This window comes from Dromiciops gliroides, chromosome 1, assembly GCF_019393635.1.
Source record: "Dromiciops gliroides isolate mDroGli1 chromosome 1, mDroGli1.pri, whole genome shotgun sequence".
Taxonomy (NCBI): domain Eukaryota; kingdom Metazoa; phylum Chordata; class Mammalia; order Microbiotheria; family Microbiotheriidae; genus Dromiciops; species Dromiciops gliroides.
In genome coordinates this window covers 172,086,960-172,103,886 of record NC_057861.1, presented here as the reverse complement: position 1 = coordinate 172,103,886, position 16,927 = coordinate 172,086,960, and the positions used below count along the sequence as shown (strand labels likewise).

At 39.4% G+C, this 16,927-nt stretch overlaps 1 protein-coding gene across 3 annotated transcripts in view; it reads right to left on the bottom strand.

Annotated features, from left to right (window-relative positions):
* Positions 1-16,927, bottom strand: part of GCNT2 (glucosaminyl (N-acetyl) transferase 2 (I blood group)) — a 132,451-nt gene that overhangs the window by 102,170 nt on the left and 13,354 nt on the right. For 2 of the 3 annotated variants that reach the window (XM_043965940.1, XM_043965975.1), the window contains exon 1: positions 1,865-3,184. The exons of the other annotated variant lie outside the window; for it this stretch is intronic. In XM_043965940.1, coding sequence (XP_043821875.1) covers positions 1,865-2,786 — 922 coding nt within the window. In that variant the 5' untranslated portion in view covers positions 2,787-3,184. Of the gene's footprint in view, positions 1-1,864; positions 3,185-16,927 lie in introns of those variants that run through there. 3 annotated transcript variants of the gene reach the window in all.

Genomic DNA, 16,927 nt, shown 5'->3' with positions numbered 1-16,927 from the left:
GAATCCAGGGCCAGTGCTTTATCCACTGTGCCTATAATGTTCTTACAAAAGAAGGTGTGGGGGGGAGGCAATCAAGCTGACCTCATTTTCCTCTTTTTAAAAAATACATCAAAATACAGTTTTGAAGGATTTAGTTGTGGGGGAAGTAGGGAGCAGAGGAGAGGAAGGATTTGGTTTTAAAAAAACAAACTTCCAAATCATCAACCAACAAGAATGTATTCAATATCTACTATATGCTAATAATAATAAACATTTATATTAGTGTTTACTGAAGTCATATTTGAACTCAGGTCTTCCTGGCTCCAGGCTGTTGCTCTATCCACTGCATCATCTAGCTGTCTGGCACTGTGCTAGGTGATATGGGTAGATATATGAAGAATTAAGCAATACTCACTCTCAAAGAGCTTACAAAGAGCTTCTGTTGGGGGGAGACATGAAGTATATATGTATTTACAGAATAAATATTAGATAATAAATAAAAAATAAGACAAAATGGTTGACAATTAAGTAGTCTGGGAGAGAGGGCACTAGTAATTGGGGGAGGGGAAAATGAGGAAAGGCTTGTCCTAGAAGGTGGTGCATGAACTACATAGTCAAAAGGAATGTTTCGGGACCGGTAGGTAATACAGTGAATAAAGCACCGGCCCTGGATTCAGGAGGACCTGAGTTCAAATCCGGCCTCAGACACTTGAAACTTACTAGCTGTGTGATCCTGGGCAAGTCAGTTAACTCTCATTGCCCAGGGGCAGCTAGGTGGCGCAGTGGATAGAGCACCGGCCCTGGAGTCAGGAGTACCTGGGTTCAAATCCGGCCTCAGACACTTAACATTTACTAGCTGTGTGACCCTGGGCAAGTCACTTAACCCCAATTGCCTCACTAAAAAAAAAAAATACACAAAAAAACCCAAACAAACAAAAACTAACCAACCAAACAAAAAACTCTCATTGCCCAGCCAAAAAAAAAAAAAGGAATGTTTCTATAAAGTGGAGGCCAGGCATGGCAAACTGGTAGCACCAAAGTATGAAGACTGGAGATGAATTGTCATATATTAAGAAGACAAAAAAGGCCAGTTTGGCTGAGAGGACAGAATTGTTAAGTACAAGGAGGCTGGAAAGATGGGCAGGACAAGGCTGTGAAGGGCTTTAAAAGCTAAGTAGCTAATACTTTATTCTAGAGGCAATTAGGGGAGCCACTGGAGTTTAGTAAAGGCCTGAGAGGCCTCATGAAAATCACTATAGCAGCAGTGGGGGGGGGCTAGAATGGAAAGACATGAGGTGATGAGGGTCTGAATCCTTGTTCCTAAATTCTAGTTGTTGTTGTTCAGTCGTGTTCGACTCTTCGTGACCCCATTTGGAGTTTTCTTAGCAAAAATACTGGAATAGTTTGCCATTTCCTTTTCTGGCTCATTTTACAGATGATGAAACTGAGGTAAATAGAGTGAAGTGACTTGCCCAGGATCACACAGCTAGTAAGTTCCAAGACTCATGAAGATGAGTCTTCCTAACTCCAGGCCCCGCTACAGTAGCTAGCTGCCCCAAATTCTAGTATCAAATTATAAGTGCCCTCATGCTGGAGAGAGAATAAGCTCTATAGCTACATACCAATGGTCCCCAAATTCCTTGAAATAAGAGCATCTTAAGACAGAAACAAACTTTGAAAATAGGTATATTTTACAAAGACATCTGCTCATTTTCCTATTCTAAGAAGTTTCACTTCCATAAGAGATCGTGTTTTATTCTAGAAGGAAACACTTTCTGTATATCACTTTGTGTAGTATCTATCATTGCTGCAACATAAAGCTTTTCAGCATTCTTTTGTTCATGTTTCTTTATTCGAAGTAACACTGAATATGAAGCACACGTACCTGGATTCCTATTAAGAGTCACCCAGAAATGTTCATCAGGGCTGTAAGTGTCCTTAGACCACTCAAATAAGTCTATGGCTCGTTGGTCTTGGAGGACAAAGTTGACAAACTCCCTTGTGAGGGCCACATAAGCTGAGCCAAAGTAAATGGTCAGATTGTGGGGAGGTGGGGTTTTTAATGTGTTGGTTTTGTTAATAAAAAAGAAAACTGGACCTGAATGCTCCTCATGGCTATATGCAGTTCTCCAAATCATATACTCAGGAGGCAGCACCCCTGGGGTGAGATTTTTCCCCTTAAATCCTTTCAGATACTGGACTATTTCCTTGTTAGTTTTCAGGGGGAAATCTTGCCCACAGGTGTTAATAATGTACTTCCACTGAACCTCAGAGGCTACAAGGTCTCGCATACAGTTTAATTCAGCCTTGACCCTGGATATTCCAGCATAGATCACATATTCCATTTTGGAGACAAGGAAAGCATTGGGAAAACAGTTCAGAAATCCTTCCACTTCTACATAAAACTCAAGGGCAGCCTTTTTATCCACATGAACACAGTAAACATTCTGAGGCATGTAAACCGCCCTGAAGAGTCTCTCAAAGGTTTCAAAGTCTTTGTGTAGAAGCATTACGTAGGCCAAAGGAAACTCGATTTCTTCTTCCGACAGAGTTTTTGTTATATAGTGATTCTGAAGCAATTGCTGGCTACAGGTGATCATGGTGTCTGAAGTTGTTAGCACACTTTTGTTAAAAAGAAAGGTCTCCCCTTTTATGATTTGATTACAGACTTCTGCTAATTCAACAGCATTCGAGATAGTTGTTTTCTGAACCCTTTTTTGCACCAGCAACTTATGATTGTAAAAGAGCACAAAAGTCAGAGTTATAAGGAGAACCAACACAAAAAGACATTTCTTCCAAGGTCCCATCCTTCACAATAAGGAAACAAAAAATGATGTAGGGCTGCCCTCTAACAGGATCCCAATTAATTGTTGAACTTATTTCTGGGAAGTCATAATCTAGGTCCTCTTGGCAGAAGCATCTGGAGGGGCCCCTACCTCCTTTGCCCATTTGTCCATTTTCCAGTTTCTTTCTCTTTCTCCCCACCTGTCTGATGAACACAAGAAGGAAGTCTGCTTGTTAACTGAGCTCCGCTTAGCCTTTTGCTAACCTGTTCCATCATCAAAGGAGCCTGCCTCAGGTGGATGTGAGGATGCACCAATGCTTCTCCAACATTCCTATGCTGAGATAAAATCATTTGTGTGAGATGTGACTATTTTTAAAGTCACATACTGTACACTCCAGCTAGCTTTCTCTCCCAGCTGGGGTCTGGTAACTGTGTCAGCAGTGCTGCTTCCTGTTAATGGTATTCAGTTGTCCTCAGGGTTTGTTTGCTTAAATAGCAGCCCTGCCAAGTTAGCCGCATTGGTCCTAAACAAGGGAACATTGCCTGGACAGTCATTTCATGAACACATGTTTACAACGCAAATAGAAAATCACTTAACCCTTTATTTTCTATTAAATCCTCATCTGTCAGGGCAGCTAGGTTGGCAAAGTGGCTAGAGTGCTAGGGCTGAAGTTAGGAAGACTCCTTTTCCTGAGTTTAAATCTTATCTCAGATACTTACCAGCTCTGTGACCCTGGGCAAGTCACTTAACCCTGTCTGCCTCAGTTTCTTCATCTGTAAAATGAGTTGGAGAAATAAATGGCAAACTACTCCAGTATCATTGCCAAGAAAACCCTAAATGGGGTCACAAAGAGTCAGACACAATTGAAGCAACTGAACAACAACAAGCATCATTCGTCATGTTGTAAGGCACTGAGTATTACTGGAACACTAATCCACTGTTGGTGGAGTTGTAAAAAGATCCAACCATACTGGGGAGCAATTTGGAACTATGCCCAAAGGGCTATAGAACTGCGCATACCCTTTGATCCGGCAATACCACTGCTAGGTTTATATCCCAAAGATATCCACCAAAAGAGAAAAAGACCTATTTGGACAAAAATATATATAACAGCTGTTTTTATGGTGGCTAAGAATTGGAAATCAAAGGAATGCCCATCAATTGAGGAATGGCTAAACAAGTTGTGGTATATGATGGGGATGGAATATTATTGTTCTACAAGAAATGACAATCAGGATAACTCCAGAAAGGCCTGAAAAGACATGTATGAAATGATGTATTGTGAAGTGAGCAGAACCAAGAGAACACTGTGCACAGAGATAGCACTCTTGTTTGATGAAGAACTGTGAATGACTTGACTATTCTCAACAATACAATGATCTAAGACAATCCCAAAGGACTATTGATGAAACATACTATCCACCTCCAAAGAAAGAACTGATATTGATGGAACAGACTGATGCATGCTATTTTTCACTTTCTTTCATTTTTTTCTTTTAATCAAATTTTCTTGTACAAAATGAGAAATATGGTAATCTTTTACATAATCATACATGTATAACCCATATCTGATTGCTTGCTGCCTCAGGGAGAGGAGGAGGAGAGGGAGGGAAAGAGGGATAAAAATTGGAACCCAGAACTATAAATAAAAATGTTGCTTATTATTACTGTCAAGCACTATTTTCCCTAGGGCTTATTTTATTCCTTGGCAATGTGGGAATTGAGTGAACTACACTAACTCCATCTTGTGACTCAATTCTGGGTCTAGCTCAGTTCCCTTTCTATTAAGTTATGGATCTAGTCAAGTTTCTGTCTTGTGAGAAAACTTTATTCAATTATGAGAATTGTGAGAAAACTTTATTGCATTGTTTGAACTTAGCCCAGCATGGCTGGGAAGCTGGACCACCTCTACCTGTTACTTACAGACCCTTAACTAAGGTGCTAGGTTATATGAACCAGAAATCCAGTCAGATCCAAAGATTGATGCAAAGAGTTTCCTCAAAATTATACGTCTCAATCAACCCTTTATTGTTGTTTGTCCTTCATTCAGGAAGAGGATGGTGACATCGAGGTGTTGTCTTGACTTGCAGTGAGTTGGATTTAAGTGAGAGGAGGGCTGTGCAAAGTCACGAACCTCACTGTCTCCTCTAGAGTCATCTGGGTCCAGTGGCAAGATATAGATCAGGATGACTGGAGATGGCCTCAGATATATAATGCAATTAGGATTAAGTGACTTCCCCAGGTTCACATAGCTAGTAACTGTCTGAGGTCAAATTTGAATTCAGGTCCTTCCAACTACGGGGCCAGTGCTCTCTCTTCTATACCACCTACCTGCCTCCAAATAACCAGTGGGTCTTACCTAAAAACTGGTCCTGTACTGGTCAATCAATCACTTCTCCTGCGTCCTGTGATTGAATACAGACACTTGGCAGGGGGTGAGTGTGGGGGTGAAGCACCTCTTTTTCTGATTTCAGGGAAACACATGTGTTTCTTCATCAACCTCCCATCTCAGAAAGCCCTAATCTTTCCAATTACAATGATCTCCAATTAGAAATCAGATGACCTAATTCTGTATCCTGGTCTATATCCTGTTACTTGTTTTCTTTCAATGCATAAAAATCTGCCTCCCCCTGATTTCAGGGTCCAGTGCCAAGCTGATGAGACCTGATCTTGGTTTGTTATACAATTGACATTGTTTAATAAATTGATATGATCAGAAGTTCAAACATTTGTTTTCTTAGTTATTTTAGGCTTCACCTGACATAGCAATAAGTTAGTTGTTTAAAAGAAGCTATTATGTTTCACTCACCCCTAATTCATGACAGGGTAACAATACCAACACTGAAGAGTATATAGTGTTTATCTTGTTTTACAGATAAACTTTATAGGAAGTTTATCTTATTTTACAGATAACTACCAAAAATTTACTAGCCAAGCTTGTACAACAAAATATGCATAAGTAGGTGTGTTACAGAAGGAAAAGGAAAGAATTCAGAATTATGTTGCTTGGAGATGCCTAAGAAAAGTGTGGGGAGTGCTCCATGGTGCCTCGTTAGGGCATTTCTGGAATCTCCTTTATAAAGTTTGCTGAGGACATAGATTTTAAACCAGTGTCTTGAGAGTAGGACAGCTTAGTTTTCCTTAGTCAACACTGGGATGATGAAAGTGGATAGTTTTGAGGGTGGGGCAGCTAGGTGGTACAATGGATAGAGTGAGAGGCCTGAAGTCAAGAAGACTTCTTCCTGAATTCAAATCTGACCTCAGATATACTTAGTAGCTGTGTGACCCTGGGCAAGTCACTTAACCCTGTCTGCCTCAGTTTCCTCATCTGTAAAATGAGTTAGAGAAGGAAATGGCAAACTACTCCAGTATCTTTGCCAAAAAATACCCTCAATAGGATCAGGAAGAGTGGAATATGACTAAACAACAGTAACAATCCCCCAAAATAGTCACTTTCAGTCAAAAATCTGGAAACCATCCTTCCTTCCTTGCTACTTGGTAGAAAACCAGGATCCCAAATGAATGAAAACTAAAACTGGAAATAATTTATGATTGATTTACATTTCCCTATGGGCCTAACCATGGTAGAACAAACAATTGTGTCTCCATCTTTGCCAAGAAGCAAATAATTTAGAGAAATATGTCATTATTAAAATTCTTAAGTTGTTAAGAATGGACAGCCTAAATCACTTAGAATTCTCTCCTCCCTGTACACCCCATTCTGTGTTTCAGAAATGGAATGAATGAAACTAGTGGGTAAGTATGCCTATTCAAGGTTTTAGGACTGGGACATCCCTCTGCATGTGAACCCTCAGGCATACATCCATGTGTACATGAGCAGGGTAATTACTGCAGGGGAAAGAGAACTGAGTCAGTTAAGCTTTTCAACGTATACAAACTCATTTACACCTGCCCTCCACACACATACCCCATACCCCCCCAAAAGTTTCTGTCCCTAGTGGTTAGAGTGCCAGAACTTGAGTCAGGAAAAACTCAGCTTATATTTTCTAAGGTGTCCCTCCTTGTCCTATACTCACACACATACACACACAAATTAGTTTATGTGTGTGTATCTATATCTATATATGCACATCTATATATGTGTATATATATATATATATGTATACACATAAACATACATTGTCTTCCTCTATTAGACATGTAAGTTCTTTGAGGGCAGCAACTGTCTTGATGGTTTGTATTAGTATCTCAGGCAGATAGCACAGTGCTTGGGCACATAATTTAGTGCCTAATACATGTGTTTTTCACTCATTCAACCCTTCACTCTACCTTCAGACATACTCCCCAAGAACTGATCTTTTATTTCAAATGGAATTATTTATCAGTCCCTAGGACACTGTGGGATGCTTGATAAATGTAATTTTCAAATTCAGGTGAGCAAGTTGTACCCACTGAGGAAAGATAACAAGATACCCCAAAGCCAAGCATGGTTGCCCTCAGTGAATGCCTAGACATATACAGTCACAAAATTGTAACTAATTACAGTCTCTCAGCTGCAAATCAATGTTCACTGAAGCCCAGCTTTCACTAGGTTAGGCCTTGGTGGAGGGAGAATGGATGACTGAAGGGTGCATGAGTTGCTATATAGTGGCAAGTAATGAAAAGTCTCATTCTTTACCTAAGTACAGAGAAATTCAGAGACGTACTTATCTAAGACCAGAGGAAAACAGCATTGGAAACCAGGAATCATTATTCCCAGGCTAATGCTCTTTCTACCATACCCTGAGCCATTACCAGGAAGCCCAGTGTTAGAAAATTATGCACACTTATTCTTTAGTGCCTTGAAAAACTGTTTATTTTTAAAATGTGTCAGATGGAAGTATAACCAGAGCACACCTCAAACAAGAATCTCCCCATAGAAATAGTTTGGCCGTTGGAGGAGAAATTCCCCAGTTTAAAAATTCCTTCTGATGGTATCAGAAAATCATTCAAGGCAAATGGTGTCAGGAAATCAGTTGGGGGTACTTTATCTCTGTTTTACTGAAGTGGAAATGTGTACCTCTAAGTCACTTCATTTTGGGTGCCCCCACAAGTAAAACTGGGGCAGTTAGAAGGTACAATGGATAGAGCATTGTGTTTAGAGTCAGGAAGATGAGAATTTGATTAAACAGTTGAATTAAATTGAACAATCAGTTATCAAGTGCCTACTGTGTGCTAGGTGCTGGTTATAGAAAAGATAGAATTGTTACAGTCCCTGCCTTCAGAAAACTTGTAGTATGAATATGAGAGAAGATTATGATAAATGAAAAGAAAAGGTCTACCGGGTTTGGTTGTTTTTTTTTTTTTTTGGTTTGGAGGTAGGGTAGGTAATTTTTCCTTAGGGAATGAGAATTTTAGAGTTAGAAGGTCATCTATTAATTTTATAGGCTAGGAAAGTAAGCCCCAAAGAAGTAAAATAACTAGAGATCATTGTTCTCATTATTTATGCTATATCAAAGTAAGGAATCATCGTCATCATCAATTTCAGAGATAATAGCCCTTTCCCTTTTTATTCTAAATTTCAGAACCCCAGAATCTCAGAGATGGGAGGGACCTCAGAGAGACATAATCAAATTTAGATGTGAGCAGGAAGGAATTCCCCTTTACAACATACCAGACCAGACTATAGAGTCCAAAGATTCCTAACACCCCTCATCATGCTAAGAAGTTGAAGAATGAATGGAAAAACATATGGCAGGTTAGTCATTCTGAGTGCAAGGACAACCACTTCACTAGAGATCTAAGAATTTAAAAGGATACCTAGAAGAGACACAGTCCTTCCTATATGCTAGAGGGTCACAGGCAAGAACTGCACAGGATGAAAAGGTGTGAAGAGATTGTGATCCATATGAGGAATGTTCAGTACCCAGAATTTTGAAATCACATGTTTACCAAAGAATGGAAAAAATTAATATCAGCTGGTAGCGGGTTGGTAGAGTGACTTATAGTTATCCTTAGGAGACCTTCAGGACTTTGCAAGAGACTACAGATCTTAAATAATTTAGTTACAGGCATACCTCATCTGACATCATTAATGGCTCAAAAGAAAGCATGATTTAGATGAAACAAGGTTTATAAAGGCAGGTAATTCCATAAGAATTATGTCCTAAATGGCTGAACAGCTTAAAAGTTACAGCATGGTTTTACAACATTGTCATGGTTGTTGATCATAATGTATGTGACAGGTGCCATGTTCTGGGTATACATTCCATAGTGTTGCTGAAGCAAAACCAGTCTTTGTTCCCCTGGTTTCTGGAAGGCTATAGAAAAGCAGGCTGTTAACTTAATTAGCCAGCAAAGGAATGTAACATATAATTTGTTCACCAGGTGGTGCTGGATTTCAGCCATCAGACAAAGGGGTGTCTTTGACCAAGTCTCTTCAGTGGATAGGCAAGAGAGCTACTTCCCGTGCTGCTTTCTCCACTGAGCAGATTTAGCTAGCCTTGCTGGCCTGATTCAAAATTTAGTCTAGGGAAAAAGAAAATGGAAAATTGTTCTGAATTATGAGTCTGAGGAATTGCTTCCAATGAAATTAAATTTCTAGATTTTATATCATTCCACAGATAATTGGCATCCTTTGAATTGTACAAGAAAATTAATAAGATGCTCGGAAAGGCCTATCCTGCAGACTCCCCAGTTCTGCTATAAACTGTCCCTCTCCCTCCCCCATTTATCCTCATCTCCACGATCATTTAGAGAAAACCTCCTGAGCACTCTTTTTTAGGTGGTAGAAGGATTGGGGGCAGGAGCTATGAATGTGAGACCTCTTTTCAGAGGTGTTGGGACTTAGTCAATGGGAGCAAAGAAATACTGTGGGAAGGGAAAGCATGTCCTGACTTCATCTCACCATCTGATAAGATTCCCAGAAGTTGTGAGTCTAGTTGCCCAGCCTGTTTCTGTTTCAGATTTGACTCCATCACTGATTCAGCATACTCCTGGAAGCCAGTTAGCATCTTTTGGTTTGGGTCTTCATTCTTGTGCTGTCCTTGTTACAGCCTATAAAGATTCAGGTCCCAGCTTTGGTGAGGTCCATAACTGAAAATGCCAGTCTGAGCATAGTGACCCTATGTTTTCTGTGGTTGACAGGGCATGTCAGCCCTTCCTTCTCTTGGGGAAGAAAATCTTTTCATTTCATTTTATTTTTTAATCAATTTTTTGTGGGCTAATGAAGGTTAAGTGACTTGTGCAGGGTCACACAGCTAGTAAGTATCAAATGTCTGAGGTTGGATTTGAACTCAGGTCCTCCTGAATCCAGGGCCGGTGCTTTATCCACTGAGCCACCTAGCTGCCCTGGAAGAAAATCTTTTTAAGAATAAAGGAAATAGGGGCAGTTAGGTGGCGCAGTGGATAAAGCATCGGCCTTGGATTCAGGAGGACCTGAGTTCAAATCCAGCCTCAGACACTTGACACAACTAGCTGTGTGACCCTGGGCAATTCACTTAACCCTCATTGCCCTACAAAAAACAAAACAAAATAAGAATAAAGGAAATAGAAATTCCGGGATTTTCAGTGTCTGTATGCCCACATACAACTTTCCTTTTCTTCCCATGATTCCTCACCAATCTTCTTCCCCATGAGCACCCTTAAGAGGGCATTAGAAACAATTGTTACATGATTAATAACAGTTGTGAAATAGCACAGTTTGAGCAGTTATGCAGGGTATGCCTGTAGAACTGTTCCCAGGACTCTAATCCGAGAAATTCCTACAATATTTCAGGTCTAATACCGTTAAGGTCTTGGCAACAACAAAATGCTATTCTTTTGTTCTATTAATTGAGATAAAACTCAGATAAAGGGAGCAGAAAAAAATTAAGTCATTTTTAGTCTGTGTTTCAGTAAAGACAACAGGTTAATAGGCTTTTAGATCTAGAAGGCATCTTAGAAAAAATCTAATCTGACTCTCTTTTTCTAGAAGGAAGCAAGGTGGCTTAGTGGATAGAGCTGAACCCACAGTAACAACAACAACAACAACAACAAACAACAATAACAACAGCTAACATTTATATAGCATTTATTATGTGCTAGGTTTTTGGTCCTCTTGGAGAATGAAGGGCAACAAGCAACCATGTATCAGGCACTTTGCTAAGTCCTTTACAATTATTACCTCATTTGACCTTCACGATAATCCTAGGAGGTAGATAGTTATTATTACCCCGATTTTACAGATGAAAAAACTGAGGCAAATAGAGGATAAATGACTTGGTAAGTGTCACCCAGCTACCAAGTATCTAAGGCTGGACTTGAACTCAGAACTTCCTGACTCTTAGCCTGATGTATCACCCAGGGTTTGAATCCCTCCTCTGACATTGAATAATTATGTAACTGTACGTATGACTAAGTGACCTTTCTAAGCCTTAGTTTCTTCCCGTAAAGTGAGGATATTAATAGCACCTACCTCATAGGATCACTGCAAGGATCAGATAAGATAATGCATGTAGAAGTGGCAGCACGGTGTAATATATGTTGTTGTTCATCCTTGGTTTTCAAAGGATAACATCACGGGGAGGTCTTGACTTGTACATGAATTGGATTTAAGTGAGGCAGAGTTACATAAAGTCTCCAGCCTCACTCTCTCTTTCAGACTTATTGAAGTCTAATGCTTCAACAAAAGTCAAGATGACTGGCAATGGCCTGGGATGCAGGGGATGACCCTGGCATCTTTGATGCCTGACCTAGCTCAAAGTGCTCTGCAGCGCCTACTCAGCTGCCTTCATTGTCTTTGGAACAAATTGTTTTCATCTGCCCATTTCACCTGGGGAAGTCTTTACATGTTTGGGGTAAGCATTCCCCTAACTCATGACGAGTTTGAGGCTTGACAGTTACCCCCTCCCTGGTTTATCCTGCCTTAAGAGAAGGTTTTACCAGGGAGTAGCTCCTGAACAGGCTACAGTTTCTTGGAGTCACATGTGAGAGTTGGCGAAGATGGACATCGAAGATAGATGAGCAGTCCTGAAAAGGCCTTGGCAAGCCCATCTATCTACCTATCTATCTGTCTGTCTGTCTGTCTGTCTGTCTATCTATCTATCTATCTACCTATCTATCTATCTATCTATCTATCTGTCTGTCTGTCTGTCTGTCTATCTATCTATCTATCTGTCTGTCTATCTAGATATAGTGATATCGATATATAGATATCAACATATCTATATATACATACACATATATACATATGCATGTATGCATATATATATATATATATATATATATATATATATATAGAGAGAGAGAGAGAGAGAGAGAGAGAGAGAGAGAGAGAGAGAGAGAGAGAGAGAGAGGTCTGGACTTGGAATCAGGATGAGCTATATTTGAATCTTATTTCAGGTTAGTATTAGGATGACCTTGGGTGAGTCTGAAGTTTTTTTTTTTTTTTTCAGGGCAATGAGGGTTAATTGACTTGCCCAGGCAGGGTCACACAGCTACTAAGTGTCAAGTGTCTGAGGCTGGAAGTAATTTCTTCCTCTGTAAAATAAGGGAGTTGGACTCAGTCTTTTAGCTCTAAATCTATAATTCTAGGACTTTATGAAAAGTACCTTAAAGCTATAAAAACGTGAGCTATTATAAAGAAATTAAGACCCAAGGCATTGTGGAGGGGCTAGAGGCAATGATTTGAGTCTTTGCATCATACATATTGTACATAGCTGTGCCAGGATCAGAATATCCGCATGTTAGACATGGAAGGGACTTCATAGATTGTCTAACTCAATTTTCTCATTTTACAGATGAGAAGACTGAGTCCCAGAGAGGTTGTGACTTGCTTAAGGTCATGTAGGAAGCAAATAGCAGAGTGAGGATTTGAACTAAGGCTCTCTAATCCCATATCTAGAGGTATTTCTCTGAACCTAGATTTCTGATTCCAAATTTTAGAATCTTTCCATCATCCCACACTCAGGCCTTGATTCGCTAAGTAATGATGCAATGATCTGCATGTCATGGGAGCGAGTGATTTTGTCCCAGTTTTATCGATGAATGTATAGGTGAGAATGTTTGGAGTGTGAGATTAAAATTGGATATATATCATAAATCTCCCCTACTTAACCTTTCCCTTAATTTATCTCCCAGACTAGTAAATGGAAGAAGCTTCTGGTTTTCTAGATAGAGCCTTTATTGTATGGTAGTCACAAGGTGATGTTGATTAGAAGGATAGGAAAGTAGAAATACAATACAAATCGTCTTAAGTCTAGGCTTAGTCTATATTCTGTATAAAACTCACCAAAACCCAAGGCCACTTTTGGGGAGAGAGACCGAGTCAAGCGCATGCTGTTAACCGAGAGCCGGGCCGAGTCAAACTCTAGTCCGCGTCTGTCTGTGCAGCACAGCCAGGAGACCAGCAGAGCAGGAAAAAGCCCCCACTTCCGTTCTCTCCTTGCCTTTTAAGCTCGCACCCCGGAAGTCAGAAGTCGAGTGCTCAGCAGGCAATGCTGTTGGTCTCCTCCCCAAAAGGGTGGTCCTAAAAAAACCCCAAAACTGGCGTCTCTCCATTATCTAACCGACTGTTAAAACTTTTTACCACATTCCCCCCTTTTGTTCCTCAAGAAACAAAATATTTCCTTGACGGAACAGAATATAATAACTATTGCTAACTAATAATATGTGAACAACAATGTAGAAAAGGAAGAGAGGAAAGTTTTGTCCAGAGGGGTGATTTTTTTTTTTTTGTCCTCATGAACTGACGCTTTGACATTAGTCTTGCAAAGGGAGAGCCTCTGCAGAGAGTACATGTTACAGATAGTGTATATTATAACAGAAAGGAGATAGTAAAAAACTAACAAAACATATAAAGTCTCTGAGTTCTCTTGTCTTCTTGAAGTGGTAAGATGTCATCAGGAGGAAACTGGATTCTGGTCTGGAAAACTGGATTCTGGACTCTGCTCTGGATTCTGGTCTGGAAAAACTGGATTCTGGACTATGGTCTGGAAAACTGGATTCTCTTCTTTAACTGTTTGAATTGTTGTATTTTTACTAAACCTTAGCATAGCATTGTCAATGATCAAATTAATAAATTCCATTACAGGAGACTGAACTATCCAAATAATTTGCCTCAATTTTCCACTTCCCTTGGCATGTGCAGACAATGCCTAAAGCATGGGTTCTGAACTTTTTTGTGCCATAGACCCCTTTGTCAGTCTGGTGAAACCTATGAACACCTTCTCTGAATTTAAAAAAGAAAAAAAAATATATATATGTATGTATTTTTGCGGGGCAATGGGGGTTAATGACTTGCCCAGGGTCACACAGCTAGTAAGTGTCAGGTGTCTGAGGCCAGATTTGAACTCAGGTCGTCCTGAATCCAGAGCCGGTGCTTTATTCACTGTGCCACCTAGCTGCCCCCTAAAATATATTTTAAAAAAACCAAACCCCAATATAATATTATGAAGGAAACCAATTGAAACTATATTGAAATGATTATATATACATGTGTGTGTGTGTGTATATATATATTTATATGTGTGTATAAGTATATATATGCATGTATGTGTGTATAGATATTCTTTCCATCCATCCATCTATCTATCTATCTATCTATCTATCTATCTATCTATCTATCTATCTATCTATCTATCTATCTATCTATCTATCTATCTATTGTTTGGGTCACCTGATTAAGAAACCCTAGGTGGGGGGCAGCTAGGTGGCACAGTGGATAAAGCACTGGCCCTGGATTCAGGAAGACCTGAGTTCAAATCTGGCCTCAGACACTTGACACTTACTAGATGTGTGACCCTGGGCAAGTCACTTAACCCCCATTGCCTGGCCAAAAAAAAAAAAAGTTAAAAAAAAGTAAAAAAAAAAAAAAAGAAACCCTAGGTTATGGGTTCACTGAAATCAGGGAAGATCCTTCGGAAGAATTTTGTGCATTACTGCCGCAGAAGGGAATACTCTAGATGAAGGGCAAAGATATAAAATCTTCAAAGGGATTATACCCATACACATAAATGAAATATAATTGCACATGAATATTTAAAGAGAAGGAATGCTTCTGAGGGGAGGAGCTAATGCAGTTTAAGCTATATCCAGATGAAGTATATTATGGAATCTGGGTCCTAGGAAATTAAAAAGATGGTTGGACTGATTCTGAAGAAGTTTCCTGGATCCCTTCCTTAATTTTAAAATGTCATTGATGTCTTTTTACTTTATTTTACATTGCTGTCACTTCCCAAGGACCCTTTCCTTTTCTTCCCTCCTGGAATCAGAGAACCCTTCCTTGTAAGAAGCAATTTCAATTAAGCAAAAGAAATCAACATATGTTGGTATGTCTGAAAATCTCATTCAGCACCTATAGTAGTATGCTTACCTCTTTGACAAGAGACAGAGAAATGTTTCACTAGCCTTTTGCCATCATGATTAATTACTGCATTGAACAGATTTCTGAAGTCTTCTAATGTTGTTTTCCTTAATATTATTATAATCAAGATAGAAGTTTGCCTCCTATTTCTCTTTCCTTCTCCCTACATCAGTGTGTACACATCTGACAGTTTCTCTTAGTTCATTTTCTTTGTCATTCGTAGAGCATAATACTCCATTACGTTCATTTAATCACAGTTTGCCAGGCATCCCATAATTGATGGGCATCCCCTTTCCTACTACTTCCTTCACTGATGCTACAAAAAATATATATATATGTATATATTGTATATGTGTATATGTATATATATGTATATGTATATATTGATCCTTCTCTTTTCATCACTACCTGTGATTCTGGCAGAGCACTAAAAACACTTGGTAGCTCTCTCATTGTTGCCTGTATTTTCAGCTAGGCTAAAAAGCAGGTGAGTTCCATAGTACCGGAGTCAATAGGAAAAATGGTTCAGAAAACAGTGAGCCCCCAAAACAGGGACTCTAAAAGTGCTGGTCCAGTGGTTCTCGAAATCTTTTGGTCTCAGGGTCCCCTTATACCCTTAAAATTATTGAGGACCTCCTCCCAAAATATTATGTAGTTTATTTCTATGGATATTTACTATTTGCTGTTGCTCAGTTGTTTCAGTTGTGTCTGACTCTATGACCTCATTTGGGGTTTTCTTGGCAAAGCTACTGAAGTGGTTTGCCATTTCCATCTCCAGTTTATTTCATAGATGAGGAAACTGAGGCAAATAGGGTTAAGTGATTCTCCTAGAGTCACACAGCTAGTACGTGTCTGAAACCAGATTTTAATTCAGGAAGATGAGTCTTCCTTACTCCAGCTTGGTACTCTATCCACTGACCACCTAGCTGCTATATATTTACCATATCAAAAACTAAAATCTTAGTATTATTGTTATTATTAAAATAGTTTTTGATCTCATAGACCACCTGACAGGCTTTCAGAGACCTTCAAGGGTTCTCCAACTATACTTTGAGAACTGCTATGCTAGCAAATACTTATATGCCTGCATGTATTCTGGATTGTTATTACTCAACAATTAACACTAATATGATTAGGGGAAAGGGGGAATTCATTTTTTTTTTGTGGGGCAAGGAGGGTTAAGTCACTTGCCCAAGGTCACACAGCTAGTAAATGTCAAGTGACTGAGGCTGGATTTGTCCTCCTGAATCAAGGACTAGTGTTTTATTCACTGTGCTACCTAGCTGCCCCTCAGGATTGAAATTTTAATGTTGGAAACTATCAGATCATCCTCCTCCAACATAATTTCCATTTAATTAATAAAAAACTTCACTGCTTTTTAAAAAGAGCTCTTAAATCTTTCCTGATGCAAATCCCTGTAATGATGATAGTTATAATTGTTATTGTTAATAATAATAATAATAAAAAATTAGCCTTCATCACTAACCTACTGAATAGACTCCAGTGCCTCCACATTACCTATTGGATAAAATATGTCAATACCCCTGTTTGGCATTTAAAGCCCTTTACAACTTGCTTCCAATCTACCTTTCTGCCTTTTTTGCACATTACTTACCTCCATACACACTGTGAACTATTTAAACTGGCTATCTTCTTCCTATTTTTCACACATAGCACTCCATTTCCCTTACCTTTTGGGGTATACTTTTGCTGTTAATTTTTTTTTCTTAATTTTTTTTTTTTGGTGAGACAGTTGGGGTTAAGTGACTTGCCCAGAATCACACAGCTAGTAAGTATTAAGTGTCTGAGGCCAGATCTGAACTCATGTCTTCCTGAATCCAGAGTTGGTGCTCTATCCACTGCACCACCTAGCTGCCCC